This window comes from Punica granatum, chromosome 3 (assembly GCF_007655135.1).
Source record: "Punica granatum isolate Tunisia-2019 chromosome 3, ASM765513v2, whole genome shotgun sequence".
Taxonomy (NCBI): domain Eukaryota; kingdom Viridiplantae; phylum Streptophyta; class Magnoliopsida; order Myrtales; family Lythraceae; genus Punica; species Punica granatum.
Genome location: NC_045129.1, coordinates 7,768,096 through 7,782,603, shown reverse-complemented (window position 1 = coordinate 7,782,603; position 14,508 = coordinate 7,768,096). Strand labels below are relative to the sequence as shown.

Sequence of the window (14,508 nt, the reverse complement as noted above, 5' to 3'; positions counted from 1 at the left end):
GATTGATCCACATTCATGCTATTGGTCTACAACTATATATAAAACTAGTCATGGAGCCATTACATGGAAAAAAAAATTATAATTTAAGTTTTTTCAATTATTTAAAAATTATAATAATTAAAATGTATATATTATTAAATATTAAATATATGGCTGAGGGTAATTTAAATTGACGAATAAGATATGAAAAAACTATATGAAAGAAGTATAAAAAGAGTAACAAAAAAAGGTATAAAAAGACATCATAAGTAAAACTATTAATCGTACATAAGTAACGAAAAGAAAAACAACTAATTGAAAAATTCACTTTCATGTCTAATGATAGACAATCTTTTCAAACACTCACCTTCGATTTTAATGTGTATATCAAGAAAAAAAATTCAAAGCACAACGTGTTACATGCATAGAACAAAGCGTGAAATTTATGAAAATGAATTTTTCATAAGAACATAACTAGACATACAAAAAAGATAAAAGAAACAAATAATATTAGTTTATCATTATTTTCATACTTTCGACGTTGAAAGTTTGAAGTGAAATAACAAAAAGTAAAAAATCTCAACCACCACCGTCAAAAAAGTTGACTACGACAATTTTAGGTCTGGGGCTTATGGAAGTGGCTGTTTTAAAGGGATGGAGCTCATCGAGAAGGAGAGCATAGTGTATGCGATACACATCTTCACGTAATAATTAAAAGATTTTAAATTTTATTATCGTTAATGAGACAATTAATATTCTTTTATTTACCTTTTTATTTTCTTATATCATGTCTTAGATCACTGTTGTAACTGAAAAGGCAAGGAGTGCAGGTCGAGTTCTCGGGCATGCATGTGTTCGATCTCTGAGGGCACATGGTTGACCTCTCAGTTTTTTGCCGCGGCGACGATGCAGCTTTTGCTGATCCGATAATTAATTAGATGCTGCCCAAGTTATAATTAGATGTCTCTTCTTACTCATATCGTCATTGATTGCTGATGAGAATTCAAAAAATGATGAAAAATAAGAATGGAGGATTTCTCTGTTTAGTAGCACGAAATGTTTTTTTTTTCCTGAGCAAATAAATGAATGTTCATTGATGTACAAAAATGGGTATAAAGTAAAATCTTCAAGAAACAAAATTACAATGATATAAAAAAAAAGGCAGGAAATCTGCCGGATCACTGTAGCATAAAATATTATTATTATAAAGGAAGGTATATGAAATTATAAGTATGCATATCAAGAAAAAATCTATCATGCCACCAGGTGCGTAGAATGTTGGTAAGCAGCCTTATATACAGCTGATTGTGTAGTCTCTCCCTATGTCAGATGAATGCGTAGAAGGACCTTAGAATTCCTAATCTAAGGCAAAAGGATACGTGAAGGCCGCCTTCCGCGTGCCTCAGATCGATGCTCAACAGTGTCTGTCGTATGGCATGATGTTGATGCCTCCTCTGGCTTAATTGCCACACAAAAGAGGCATCCCTCTAGCATGGGGTGGAAGCAGCACCGGTGCCTCCTCCCTCAGATCAATGGCTAGTAGGGATGGTAGCAGTGCATATACGATGCAGATGCCCCAAGAACTGCAACCACACCGTGATCTAAAATCGCACATTGTATCTGCACTACATTCGCTACGGTTTTGAAAATTAAAAACCATTAAAACTGCGGTTATCCACACCGCACAGCGAAATTAAATTAAATAAAAATCACGAAAAGCGTAGCAATTAAAGAAATAAATAAAATAAAACCCTAATAAATAAAAATTATCCATGAATTACTATTCAATTGCTATAATTTTATTAGTTTTTATTAAATTGATTAAGAAAACAAGTGAGATTGAAATTGGGCTACGGGTGAAATATTAGTCTAATCTATATGTATAAACATACAGATTGCAGTGCGATTTTTTATCCACGGTTTTTTCATCAAAACCATATCGGCACCACTCCACAGCGATTTTTTAAATTAAAAATTATCGCACCATAACCATTTAGTGCGGTTATGTTGGGTGAAAAATTATGTGGTTATCCACGGATATGGCTTTTTACCAACACCATTGACATTCCCAATGGCTAGATAAGAGGCGTTTATCTAAGATTTGATTGAGGCGGTGTCGACACTTTTAATCGATGCCTGACGAGCGCAGACACCTCCACTAGGGATCAATTTAAGTTTGAGCAAATTTAGCATATCAAACTTTTGTTATATGAACACTTTTCGATTCTTCATGAGGGGCATCTTATGGTTCGTTAGCTGCATGTATAGTTCGATCAAGCCCAACAGTAACATGTATATTAGCATTAGCCTCATGTTCTCTCTCGTAATAAAAAATATATATATATGGATGAGAAGAAATGGGTCATAATGCAATAAGGCGTCGACTCTGAATCAAGAGGTCTCAATTCTTATTCTACGGGTTGGACTTATATACCCATTTATTTCGCTTTATTTTTTAATTTTGTATTGAACTTCAGGATATCCTTATCACCGAAAAAAATATATGGATGAGTACTGATGGACCAAAAGCCCGCGTTCTTAGGCGAATAGCTAACGGGGGCTTAACCCATGTCAGTGAGCCCAAGCCCAAAAGTGCTGTCCGTCTTTTCTTTTTGAACTTTTACATTGTATCATTTTTTTTTTCTATTTTTTTCCATTTATTTATTTCAAAGAAATCTGAAAACGCAAGCCTAATTTTATTTTGTTTATTATTAAGATTATCTGCATGGAGTATGGACTCCCCTTTTTTCTTGGCTAGAAGAATGGACTTGTATTTTAGAAGTTTCGATTTTGACTAGGAAAGAAAAATATATTTTTTTTTTGGCAATGGAAGATATTAATTTGATTGTGTCTTTTTCTTGCGATGGCAACTACGGCGCAATAGAAAATTCCAAGGTAGAAGAAGTCTCCTAATTTAGTTTAACTTCATACGCCACATTACAGAAAGGGGTATCACAAACACGGTTCCCTTTCAAACTTTTCCTCCTCAAGTTATGTTTCACATTCTTTTTCGTGGACCGTTTTCTCTTGAAAGGGTCGACTTCTTAATGTAATCCATAAATGTTATCGGTTTTATAGTGTGTTTGAATGGGAGGAAAATGGAGAAAAAAGGGGGGGAGGAGAGGAAAAACTTGTATAGAAAATTCGAAAAGTTCTATATAATGTCTTCATCTCTGCCCTTTCCTTTCCCTTCATTTTTCTTTATCCAAATAAAGGGTTAATGTCCTATGAATCTATGATATTTCTCATTCGGTGCAAATAGCAGTTGATAACGTTTCGCTCTCTAAAGATAAAACAATTCGTAGTGATTTTCAATGTTTGTTTCAATGAAAAAAAGAATCAATCAAATTAGTAAGATCCGGAATTATTTCTTCAATCGTGTGAAGGATAAGCAAATTATATTGGGAGATGATAATGATGAGAACCTTTTTTTTTTTTGATAGACAATGTGAGCTTTCAAACTTGATATACCATATTAATAATTAGAGCAGTTGTTCTAATATTAAAACACATAAAAAATAATCTCAACGAGAACTTTTGACTTCTACCGCAATAAAATAAAGAAATTCCAAATCTTGCAGGAAATGAGAAGAACGTTCACAAGTGTGAAATAATCCGAAAAAAAAATTGTAAAGTGTGAAATCAAAGAATTTGTGGACAAGTTGATATTATAAGATGGATGTGAACTTAATTGATCAAAGTATGTAAAACGTAGAACTTGGAAATACAAACTGACAACATATATAATCATGGCATTAAGTCGACCACATTTATAAGAACCAAGGGAGAGGGAAAACGTCGCTTCCTGTCATAAGGAAAGTCTAAGAGTCTTGTATAAAGATAAGAAATAAAGTGAAATAAAGAGACAAATGAGTCCTACTATAAGGATCAAACTCAGGATTCTTAGTTTCGAGATTATGTTTTTTGCAATTTGCTACTGCACCAAAGACCAAACATTGTTAAGTACAAGTTTTTTTTTTTTTGCTGTTTATAAAAAGAAGTGGGACCCTCTAGCGTGACCGCATGTCAAGGTGAACTCGCGTCCCAGCCGTGTGATGCGCATGGGTCCCATAAAGAGCAGCCCATCTAACGGTTGGTATAAACGGATTCCGTAATCATGTGCCATGCTAGAAATTCACAACGAAATGGGAAAAAAAAAGTTTTTTGACTTCTACCGCAATAAAATAAAGAAATTCCAAATCTTGCTGGAAATGAGAAGAACGTTCACAAGCGTGAAATAATCCGAAAAAAAAACTGTGAAGTGTGAAATCAAACAATTTGTGGACAAATTGATATTATAAGATGGATGTGAACTTAATTGATCAAAGTATGTAAAACGTAGAACTTGGAAATACAAACTGACAACATATATAATCATGGCATTAAGTCGATCACATTTATAAGAACCAAGGGAGAGGGAAAAAGCCGCTTCCGATTATAAGCGAAGTCTAAGAGTCTTGTACAAAGATAGGAAATGAAGCGAAATAAAAGGGCAAATGAATCCAGCTAATAAGGATCGAACTCAATATTCTTAATTATGAGATTATGTTTTTTTGCAAATTGCTACTGCACTAAGACCAAACATTGTTAAGTACAAGGTTTTTAATTTTTTGGCTGTTTACAAAAAGACGTGGGACCCTCTAGCGTGATCGTGACACGATAAACCTGCATTCCAACGGCGTGATGCGCATGGGTCCCACAGAGAGCAGCCCATCTAACGGCTGGTATATGCGGATTTTATGACCATATATCATGCTAGAAATTCACAACAGAGCGGGAAAAAAAGAAATTTGGCCTGTGTGGGGGTTAAAATGTACTTTTCAATCAATCCCAAAAAGAAAAGGGAAAACCAAAAACTTTCTTTTTGTTATTATTATTATTGTTTTTATTATTATTTGCTGGGAAACTTCTTTCTTTTATTTTTTTGGTTAATATAGAAAGATGTCAGGTTCAAAATGGAACATCTCATCCTCTTTAACCACTTCATAGCTGACGATTGAACCCATCGATTCGATGGACCCGTCAATTACTTAATAGTAATCAAAACGCCTTTGCTTCCATTACAACCCTCTCCCTCTCATCTCTCTACTTCTCCTCTCTCTCTCTCTCTCTCTCTCTGAAAAATAGAGAGAGTCCCGAAAATGCAGGCAAGCATGCAAAATTCTCCTCCATCGTCGCATAATCGCATTCCCCCATGTCCATTTCTTTTCTCATTGTACTTTTCTTTATTCAGAATTTACTTACTTACCCAGAAACCTTTTTTTCATTGTCTTCTCTTGTATGGTGTCTTTAGTTCCAGAGAAGGAATCAATGGATCAACATCAAGGCTCTGTTCTTGGCTGCCCTGTTGTTCTGTCTCTTCACCTCCTCCTCCTCAGCTCTCAAGGTCTCTGTTCTCTCCATCCATATACACAATTAACATTCTAACCTTTTTTTTTTTTTCTTTTTGTGATTCCTTCTGAAACATTGAATCATTTGTTTAAACAAAATGCAAGATCGGGGAGACATGTTCCTCAGACAGCTCGTGCGACGCGGGGCTGCGGTGTGAGACCTGCGCCTTGAATGGCAACACCAGGCCGAGATGTACCCGGATCCAGCCCGTGGCTCCCACCTCCAAGGTCCAACTCCCAACCCTTCCTCTCTCATAATAGTTCCTTCTAGAAAGAAGAAGGAATTGAGAACTGTTTTATCGGGAAAAAAAAAAAAGGCGAAGCTCCCAAAAAATAATAATGCTTTCATTGAGAGTCGAACTCAAGACCTCCCGCTTACTAAACGGGTGCTCTAACCAACTGAGCTATGAAAGCTCCTCGTCCATTGTTCGAGACCTGTTTTTCAGATTCTTAGCCAGCTCCAAGCATCTGAACATATTTTAAGGAAACTATTATTAACGTTTTAATGCCAAGTGCATGAAGATGGGGCCGGACCGCACCGTACCGTAATTGCATTTGCTTTGTTGACTTTGATCTGACCGTTAGATTTTTTTGCTTTTGCTGTGTGTACGTGTTTTATTGGACGGCTGTGATGTGATGTGATGATGGGGGGAAGGAACAGGTCAACGGGTTGCCGTTCAACAAGTATTCATGGCTGACGACGCATAACTCGTTCGCTCTGTCGGGATCGAAGTCGCAAACCGGATCGACGATCGTCACTCCGACCAATCAAGAAGACAACGTTACCAGTCAACTCAACGTACGCCCCTCATTTGCCCTCTTTGCTTTTACACTCTTTCATATCATTTTTCTCGAAGATTATGAGAAGTATTACTCCCACTCGAATTTAAACATTAAAGTTTTATCGCATTTTTGTCTCTAATAAATTGTGCTTTTTTATAACTAAATAAGAGTTCGAGACTCCCTTAACCCAATCTTTCAAATGTTTAAGGAAGTCTCTCTTTTTCATTTTTTAAATTAATTAACTCTTTGTACAGTGAAAACGACTTGCCAACTACGTTTAAGAGATCCCGAATTTGATTATTACCAGTACTTTCTTACTGGGTCCATCAGCTCCTTCATAATCGAAAGAGAACCCCTCTTTTCCATAGCTAATTAAGATCGTGATTAGGTAATTCTTATCGATTCGCTGTTTGTATAATATGTCTACGTGGAAGGGATATCTTGCGGATGCCTCAATAAAATAATTATTAATGTCACCTAAAACCCAAATATAATTATTATATATCACAACTGCTCCATTGACGGACCATCTGGCCCTTTGCTTAGACAAGAAGCCTCTCGAGTCACAGCCTTGCTTTTTTGATTCTATCATTTTTGTTAATTGACAAAAAGCAAATCTTCAACAACTATCATTCACACATACTTACGCTAGTACTTATACACACGTATGTACGTAATGTGCGCGGGTTGTGATTCATGTTGTCTTGCCGTATTCATACTTCGATTTGTTTTTCATGATTTTTTATGAAATGCAGTGATGCACGTGGCAGTTTGGTTCCTAATGTATGTTTGCTAAAAAATTGTTCCACTTTTGCCGCAGAATGGAGTCCGAGGGCTTATGCTCGACATGTACGACTTTGAGAATGACATATGGTTGTGCCACTCGTTCCAGGGAAAATGCTACGACTTCACCGCTTTCGTAAGCAATCGACGCTTCTTCATCGTCTTCTTTAACCGAAATTATTAGTCAGGCAATATTTTCGTGTCATAATCGTATAGAAACTACAAATGAAGTAACGCATGTCTCATGCAAACACTCTCCGATACATGAATTTGCAACAAGCATGACGCGGCACACATAGCTCTTCAAGTATACGGAAATCGTCCAAGCCGTAGAATAACATTAGATGTATCCTCAAAGATTGAATTTCGAAAGGACTTACCTAATTTTCATCGCGTTTCTGCATCGAATTCTTCTCTCTAGCAACCGGCAGTCGATGTGCTCAAGGAGATCGAATCCTTCCTTGCATCAAATCCAACGGAGATCGTCACTATCTTCATCGAGGACTATGTGACGTCCACACAGGGGCTCACCAAGGTATTCAACTCCTCAGGCCTGAACAAATATTGGTTTCCAGTGAGCCAGATGCCCAAAAATGGCGGGGATTGGCCGACAGTGGATGATATGGTGAAGAACAACCAGCGGCTCGTGGTATTCACGTCCAAGTCGTCGAAAGAGGCCAGTGAAGGGATTGCTTATCAGTGGTCTTACGTGGTCGAAAATCAATGTGAGTTGTTACATGTACTTTCACAATACTCGGTGTCCTTTTCCATAACTGGGAACTCCCCCCATCACGTAGGTGTTTTACGTGGAATGTCACTTCAACATGTTGCTATACTAATCCTGGTTCTAACATTTTCGATCAAAACAAAATTTCAGACGGGGATGGAGGAATGGCGGTCGGTTCATGCCCAAACCGAGCTGAATCTTCTCCCATGAACACTAGCTCGATATCGCTTGTCCTGGAGAACTACTTCCCTGACAATCCCAATATTACAGAGGCTTGTTCCGACAATTCAGCTTCACTGACCACCATGATGACCACTTGCTATGAAGCTGCCGGTAAAAGGTGGCCCAACTTCATTGCTGTCGATTTTTACCAGGTGACTGCCGCTTAAAAAATGCCAAAATATATGTCTATCTTTTTTCTTTTCCGTTTTTTTTTCCGTTTTTTCCCCGGCTAACCGGAAATCTGTACACATGAGATGACGTTAGGCGTCCGTTATGATTTTTGGTGGGATCTTAATATTGTTGTGTGGGCAGAGGAGTGATGGAGGTGGAGCCCCAGTAGCGGTTGATGAAGCAAACGGGCACTTGACTTGCGGATGTGACAATATCGCCTACTGCCGGGTACGTCATCGTGACCTTCAATTCCTTGCTCAGGATCCTTCAATAGGAAACAGATTTCTGCCTCAACCGAATGGTTACACCAAATCACTTGTTCACAGTGTCAGCTGTTAGACTGGGTAGAATCTGCCTAAAACTAATGTAGAAACTCACTGATCCTTTGGGATGTTGATTAAGCCGCTGTAGCTCGTCTCGGGTGTTTTAGATACCTTATTCAGATCCTTTTGAACCAAAAATTGTTATGCCCATCAATTTCACAGAATGCCTACAGTTATGTTCCCAATGGGCACTATTTTAAGATCTACAATCCTATGTGAGCACCTCATGAACACATTGTCTGCAACAAGTCCTCAGTCCAACAAGGCCCGTGGATCATTGGCAGGACTAGTTTAGAAATATCGCACTTTCAGCGTATTGACACTCACCGTATTTGCAGAAGCCTCTATCTTTTTGTACTGTGATTGTTCACCACTATCTTTTTCCTGTGCTATAGGTCATTCTCATACTTGTGTTTCTGCAATTTTCCAGTTTCTTGACCTTTCATTTGTTGATTGATGGCCAGGCTAATGCTACGGTCGGGACATGTGATGTACCTAAGCTTGCGCCTCCCCCACCAGCTGCACTGTCCTCCGATTCTCCCGGTTCCACTGGAGGAAGCTCGCAGACACCTGAGTCCAGCTCTTCTCTTCTTGAGAGCCGACCGGTTCCATTCCAGTTTCTGGTCCCAGCAATTTTGATTGTTGCACAGCTACTACGATCATAATTTTTCAGTTATATACACTTTAAGAGGAGATCGGCGGTCCCATTTCGCATCACTTTGTCGCAAGTATATGTTGAGAGTAATTTTAGTCAGTAAACATTAGAGGGATGACAGTGAACAATTTGGTATTATTACCATTCATTCATTGATGAGCTGAGGGCTGTAAATATAATTGATTTATTAATACTATTAATTAGGGCCTCCATAATAATGTTCCTTTCTTATGGCTTATCCATAGAAAAATGGCAATCACTTTACAGAATTTTCACGTTCAATCCCACAGCACGAACTGTTCGCAAGTAGTGAATGTATCGGGTTGATGAATCAAACCAATAGGTTTTTTGCATTTTTCACTCGAAGACCCCTGAGATGGCAAGTGTGTTTTTTCATTGCCCCGGTAGTCGCTAATGTGAGTCCGGGAAATAGCCTATCGATAATGCATAATTGACTGTCCACAATAATAGCAAAAAACGAAGACGATACCAAGAAGTCCAATTCAATATGAAGAGTGTAAGTTATTACACACACAAAGTACACCACAAGATCTGTTAGACTGAATGGACAATATAGTGAAATTTTTCAGATAGATCTACATTTATTACCGGCGAGTTGGCGAGTACACCTGCAGAAATAAATTGAACGCAATCGGGCCCATCCCAAGCTGTACTTCGTCCAAGAACTTGCAGCTTCTTAGCATGTGGACTGTCAGATTCGACTTAATATCTCCCCGACACGCTTCAGAATTTGTAATGTAGACCCGATCGGTCCAATCTGCATAGTTTTGAGGTAACTCGCTTCAAATCTATGGTTTCCGAAATAGATCACATCTAGGTAAGAAATTTGTACAATAGCTATGCCTGAAGTTAGTCGAATAGCATGCAATGGCTGCCGAATATTCATCTGATCTGAACAGAGACACACAGAAGTGCAGGAAACTGTTCTAGAATCCTTTCGTACATGTCTGATGCAAAAATGCTAACATGGCAGAAAGAGAATCATATGATTCATGCGAAAAGCTGTGTTTCATACAGTAATAGTCTCTACCTAGTGGCACCCACACGTCGTAGATTCGACACCTAGTGGGACTGTCCGAATCCATTTATTAATTATTTAGGATTTTATCTTTCATTACACTAGGCATTGAGTCACTTTTATAATTAAAAAAAAAAACAGTGCGAGTACTACGTATGGGTCATCTTTTCAAGAGAAAAATTGCCATAAAGGAACAAAACAGAAACCCTAACAATGGCCACCTTCCTTTACTTCCTTCTAAAGGCTGTGGGCATCTCATTCCCCCCATCAGAGAAAGACAGATTCCTCTTTGGATGTCCCAATGCATGTCACTTATCAGCTCTCCATTAGCTGTGACAGCCATGAAACGTGAAAGCTCCTCATGTCGAGAGCAAGGCCCCTCTCTTTCCCTGCGCTGTGGGAAAATCGACTAACAGCCCATGTTAGAGGAGGGACCCCAATCCCTCTTTGATCCGACACCCACCTACTCATAACAGCAGATTCATAAATCATAGACGTACATATATGCATATATAGAAAATACAGAGTAGTTATTAGATATTTTCGATATATCACCGACAGTTCTTTCTTCTAAGGTTTTCGCATGTTCATCCCGTATAAACTGCAAAAAGACGGCAATTTTGAGATGCTGAAGATGCTGGCATTGCTCTCAGCGATTGAATTGGGAAATATGGAGTCAGTGTAAAAGAAATGCAGGGCTCAAAGCTTAAGGGCTTCTCCATTGAATCAGAGAATTTTTTATCATTCCATAAGAATTACAGCAAAAGTGAAAAAAAAGAAAGGGAAGAAACAATGATACGTACAATACATTTTTGTGGTACAAATGATACGTGGGATGGCAGCTTCTGAATAAGGGCATTATTGTCTACCGTATAATAAATTCGAATTTCTTTACAGCTTCTCTTCTTTCGGCTCTTCATGTCTATTCCTCATCTCGTTCACTTGCACTATGCTTTCGTGTTTGGGTCCCCCGCTGTCATCACCGGATTCCCTCACTGTCTGCTCAGTCAGTCCGGCTCTCGAACTACTGTTCTGGGACGAGCGTCCCCCGTCCCTTCCACCCCTCCGTTCCTGGCACACAGAACCAGAAGGTTTGAAATGAGATACGACAATGTCACTTTAGATGGAAAAGAAAGAAAACAACTTGCGGTACGGTGATGGTCGAGTAGCCATCCAAGTCGGGTCTACAATGAAAAGAACGAATAAAAGATTTTGAACAAACAGTTCAATATTTGAATTTTCAGGTGGGAACTTAAATGGTGTTCCAGTTATGACATATTTGGAAACTTGATCTGATTAATAGCATTCTTATGGTATCATGTTGTTCCTATTTTGGTAACATATGTAAATCTAACTCTGAGATAAGCTTGTGAAATGCAGAACTAAATTACTACTCACATCTTTGAAGGGGGAATCCTCAGCCTCTAGCATGTGAACCACGTGGCCCATTTTTGGCCGCTTTTGTGCAGTAGGGTCGACGCATCGTAGAGCAACAAGGAGCACCCTCTTTAGTGCCCTGGAGGTAGGCTTCTCGGGCAACTTGGGGTCTAAGACTCCCTCCGGGTTCTTGTCTGTAACCATCTTCTTAAGCCAGTCGACTAAGTTCACCTAATGAAAAAAGGTTTCATTCACATTTACGATGCTACTCAATGAGCTAATATTAATGAGAATTGATAATATCAGCATTTACCTCTTCTGGAGGTCTACTATAATCAACAGGGTTTCTCCCAGAAATGATCTCCATGATCAAAATCCCAAAACTATACACATCGCTCCGTTCATTCAGCATTCCCGTACTCGCATATTCGGGAGCTACATAGCTGCATAACCATGAAACATAGAATCATTTGTCGGTCCTATTAGGCACTCGGTTAGAGAAAGAGGTAGGTCTTTTACTGACCCGAATGTTCCCATGACACGGGTCGTGATGTAGCTACTATCAGAACAGAGGAGCTTCGCAAGGCCAAAGTCTGAGACCTTGGGATACCACTGCTTGTCGAGCAATATGTTGCTTGATTTAATATCACGGTGAACAACTTTGGGCTCAAGCCCTTCATGAAGGTAAGTTAACCTGCACAGACAATGAGCCAGATGAGCAGCCACAGGAAATTTTTTATTCGAGTTTGAACTTGAAATTTTTTGGTAGACTCACCCTTTCGCAGTTCCAAGAATGATTTTCATTCGAATATCCCAAGTCAGAGGACTTTGAGGGCCCACATCTCCATGAAGCCACTGCTCTAAGTTACCATTATTTACATACTCGTATACCAGCATCCTGCATCAATGAACCAAAGTACATTAACTCTCAGAAAATAATTAGAGGATCTCGATTCAGAGAACTTGAATTAATAAAGCAATCTCTATCAATTCCGAATAGGCCAACTATGTATTACAACGTAATCTTGATGCTCACCTATGAGCTCCTTCAGCACAGTAACCAAGCAGTCGGACTAAATTCTTATGTCGAACTCGTCCGATGGCTTCAACTTCAACTTTGAATTCCCTCTCCGCTTGCCCCCTAAAATATACTCGACGTTCAAATGCTCGCCCGGATTACCGATCCAAAGATAAACTTCCAAAATTTAATTAAATGTAAACTAGACGAAAACAGTGTCAGTTAGTTTGACCTGTTATTGAGCAAGTTCTTGACGGCAACCTGAGCGTTGTCCTCAAACAGACCATAGTAAACAATCCCATACCCGCCTTCCCCGATCACATTCTCGTCGGCAAAACCCTTGGTGCAGTCCTCGAGCTCCCTCAGTGTGTACCAGTGGCCCCACCCCAAATGCGAAACCTCCGGCACCACTGCCTGTTAATGTTATAAGAGCAAGGGAAATATGTAAGAGCACATCACATGCCATCAGTAACTCAACAATTAAGTCGATATCGACCGAGCACAGATTGCTAAGTCCGGTCGAACTAATGGGCCGATATGCGGATATGTAGTCAAATGTTAATTTCATAAGCTATTGGAGGATCCAACACTTAAAACAAAGTGCACATTCCGCTCTACTACCATGTTAAATATTGCAGGATGTCATAATGAATATTAATTAAATATGAAACTCCAGTAACAAATTTAAAATTATCAAATGAAAAAGGATTAAAGAAGAAGGTTAGCTAATGTTCTCGATCAGATAATGTAATTTTTGCTTAAATGATGTAATTAATATTCATATATATATGTACGTATATGTATATATAATAATTATAGATAAAAGAGTAGACGAAACCTGCGAGAATAATACTAGGACCGACCGACACACAACAAGAGGAGCTTTAGAAATGGAAAGAACACGGCCACCTGTCCCGGCTGGTCGCTGCCGCCGCCGCTTCTGGGAGCCTCGCCGCTGCCGTGGGAGGATGAACCGCCATAGTACCGGTCTGGGTAGGCAATACGGTGGTCCTTGCCGATTTCAATGTGGATCCTGTTGTAGCCGACGAGGCTCTCTTCCTCGGGCAGGGGGTCGGGCGGGTCTGGGAAGAGCGGGTCGGGCTGGACCTTAGTGTGGACCTGATGGATTTGGATTTCCTGGATCTCCTTGGACACCGCGGGGATGGTGGGCTTGGTGCTGCCGCAGCCGCCTTTACTGGCCTTGGACCTGCGGGAGGCGAGCCACAGGGAGATGAAGAAGAGGAGGAGGACGATTGCGGCACCGACGCAGATCCCCACCACCACCCACAGGTGGAGCCCGAATATAGAGGTCGTCCCGGACAGCTGGTCCCCCATCTCTCCAACCAAGGAGGAGGAGAAGAAGATGGCAATAGCTCAATCGTGTGATACCACCATGAAATGATGAAAGAATCAGCTCTGCTTCGTCTCGAAGCAGATACAATTCATATAGGGAGAGATGAAGAAGAGACAATGGCGTATATAGAGCAGAGCAGAGCAGTGGAGGGAGGAGTGGAGAGAGGGGAGTAAAGCAGAAGCAGCAAAGCAAAGAAAGGAGGTTTATGGGGGAAAGCTGTCACTGATGGAGATGGCGGCCCTTTGCGGCGTGGGGCCCAACGGGGCCCTTTTCACTAATCTATCTATCTATTTATTTTTTTATTTTTTATTTTCCATATTGAAGCCGTTAGCTTCGGTGATGGGAAGAACGCGGGAGATGGGAGTGGAGACCATTGGATGCTTCTTTGCTTTATCATTGCGCCGAGGCTTTAATCGATAGTGTCTTAATTGCACTTAAGTTTGGGTAAATTATTTTGCCTTTTCGGCCACGCTTGCTGGCTATTGACTAAACTGTGTTCAAAGTACTCTCCGTGTCAATCGAAGGGCGGCCAAGGTCATACCACGACGATGCTACAATACCTTATACGATAGAACGAAAAGAGCGATGGAACGGAACATTATCCGTTTTTGTGGAAATTAAACCAAATAAACAATATAATAACGATCAAAACGTCCCCTCAGATCACACAAATGACAAAATGATCTA

General features: G+C 39.8%; 2 protein-coding genes and 1 non-coding gene across 3 annotated transcripts; 1 reads left to right on the top strand and 2 right to left on the bottom strand.

Annotated features, from left to right (window-relative positions):
- The first annotated feature begins 4,981 nt into the window (after positions 1 to 4,981).
- LOC116198794 (PI-PLC X domain-containing protein At5g67130-like) lies at positions 4,982 to 9,252 on the top strand. The gene is made up of 9 exons (XM_031529033.1): positions 4,982 to 5,126; positions 5,273 to 5,365; positions 5,475 to 5,597; positions 6,031 to 6,168; positions 6,973 to 7,071; positions 7,357 to 7,660; positions 7,813 to 8,036; positions 8,197 to 8,283; positions 8,843 to 9,252. The coding sequence occupies exons 1-9, from the start codon at positions 5,121 to 5,123 to the stop codon at positions 9,041 to 9,043; spliced, it is 1,275 nt and encodes a 424-aa protein (XP_031384893.1). The 5' UTR covers positions 4,982 to 5,120; the 3' UTR covers positions 9,044 to 9,252.
- On the bottom strand, positions 5,710 to 5,783 carry TRNAT-AGU. Its single transcript has one exon. It is a non-coding gene; the product is annotated as a tRNA-Thr (tRNA).
- A 1,502-nt stretch (positions 9,253 to 10,754) lies between the features above and the next one.
- Positions 10,755 to 14,002, bottom strand: LOC116201049 (probable serine/threonine-protein kinase At1g01540). The gene is made up of 8 exons (XM_031532120.1): positions 13,377 to 14,002; positions 12,700 to 12,881; positions 12,486 to 12,590; positions 12,225 to 12,347; positions 11,973 to 12,143; positions 11,763 to 11,892; positions 11,471 to 11,680; positions 10,755 to 11,143 (listed from the first exon to the last, which is right to left on the bottom strand). Exons 1-8 carry the CDS (start codon positions 13,800 to 13,802, stop codon positions 10,964 to 10,966), a joined length of 1,527 nt encoding a protein of 508 aa, XP_031387980.1. The 5' UTR covers positions 13,803 to 14,002; the 3' UTR covers positions 10,755 to 10,963.
- Between the last annotated feature and the right edge of the window lie 506 nt (positions 14,003 to 14,508).

Excerpts from the sequence above, each read along its gene's own strand:
- LOC116201049 (XM_031532120.1), bottom strand. The coding sequence starts at position 13,802 with ATGGGGGACCAGCTGTCCGGGACGACCTCTATATTCGGGCTCCACCTG. Across the intron at positions 12,882-13,376 it reads GCAGCGACCAGCCGGGACAG|GCAGTGGTGCCGGAGGTTTC; the intron begins GTGGCCGTGTTC and ends TAACATTAACAG. Across the intron at positions 12,144-12,224 it reads ATTCTTGGAACTGCGAAAGG|GTTAACTTACCTTCATGAAG; the intron begins GTGAGTCTACCA and ends TTGTCTGTGCAG.
- LOC116198794 (XM_031529033.1), top strand. Across the intron at positions 7,661-7,812 it reads TTACGTGGTCGAAAATCAAT|ACGGGGATGGAGGAATGGCG; the intron begins GTGAGTTGTTAC and ends ACAAAATTTCAG. Across the intron at positions 8,284-8,842 it reads ACAATATCGCCTACTGCCGG|GCTAATGCTACGGTCGGGAC; the intron begins GTACGTCATCGT and ends ATTGATGGCCAG.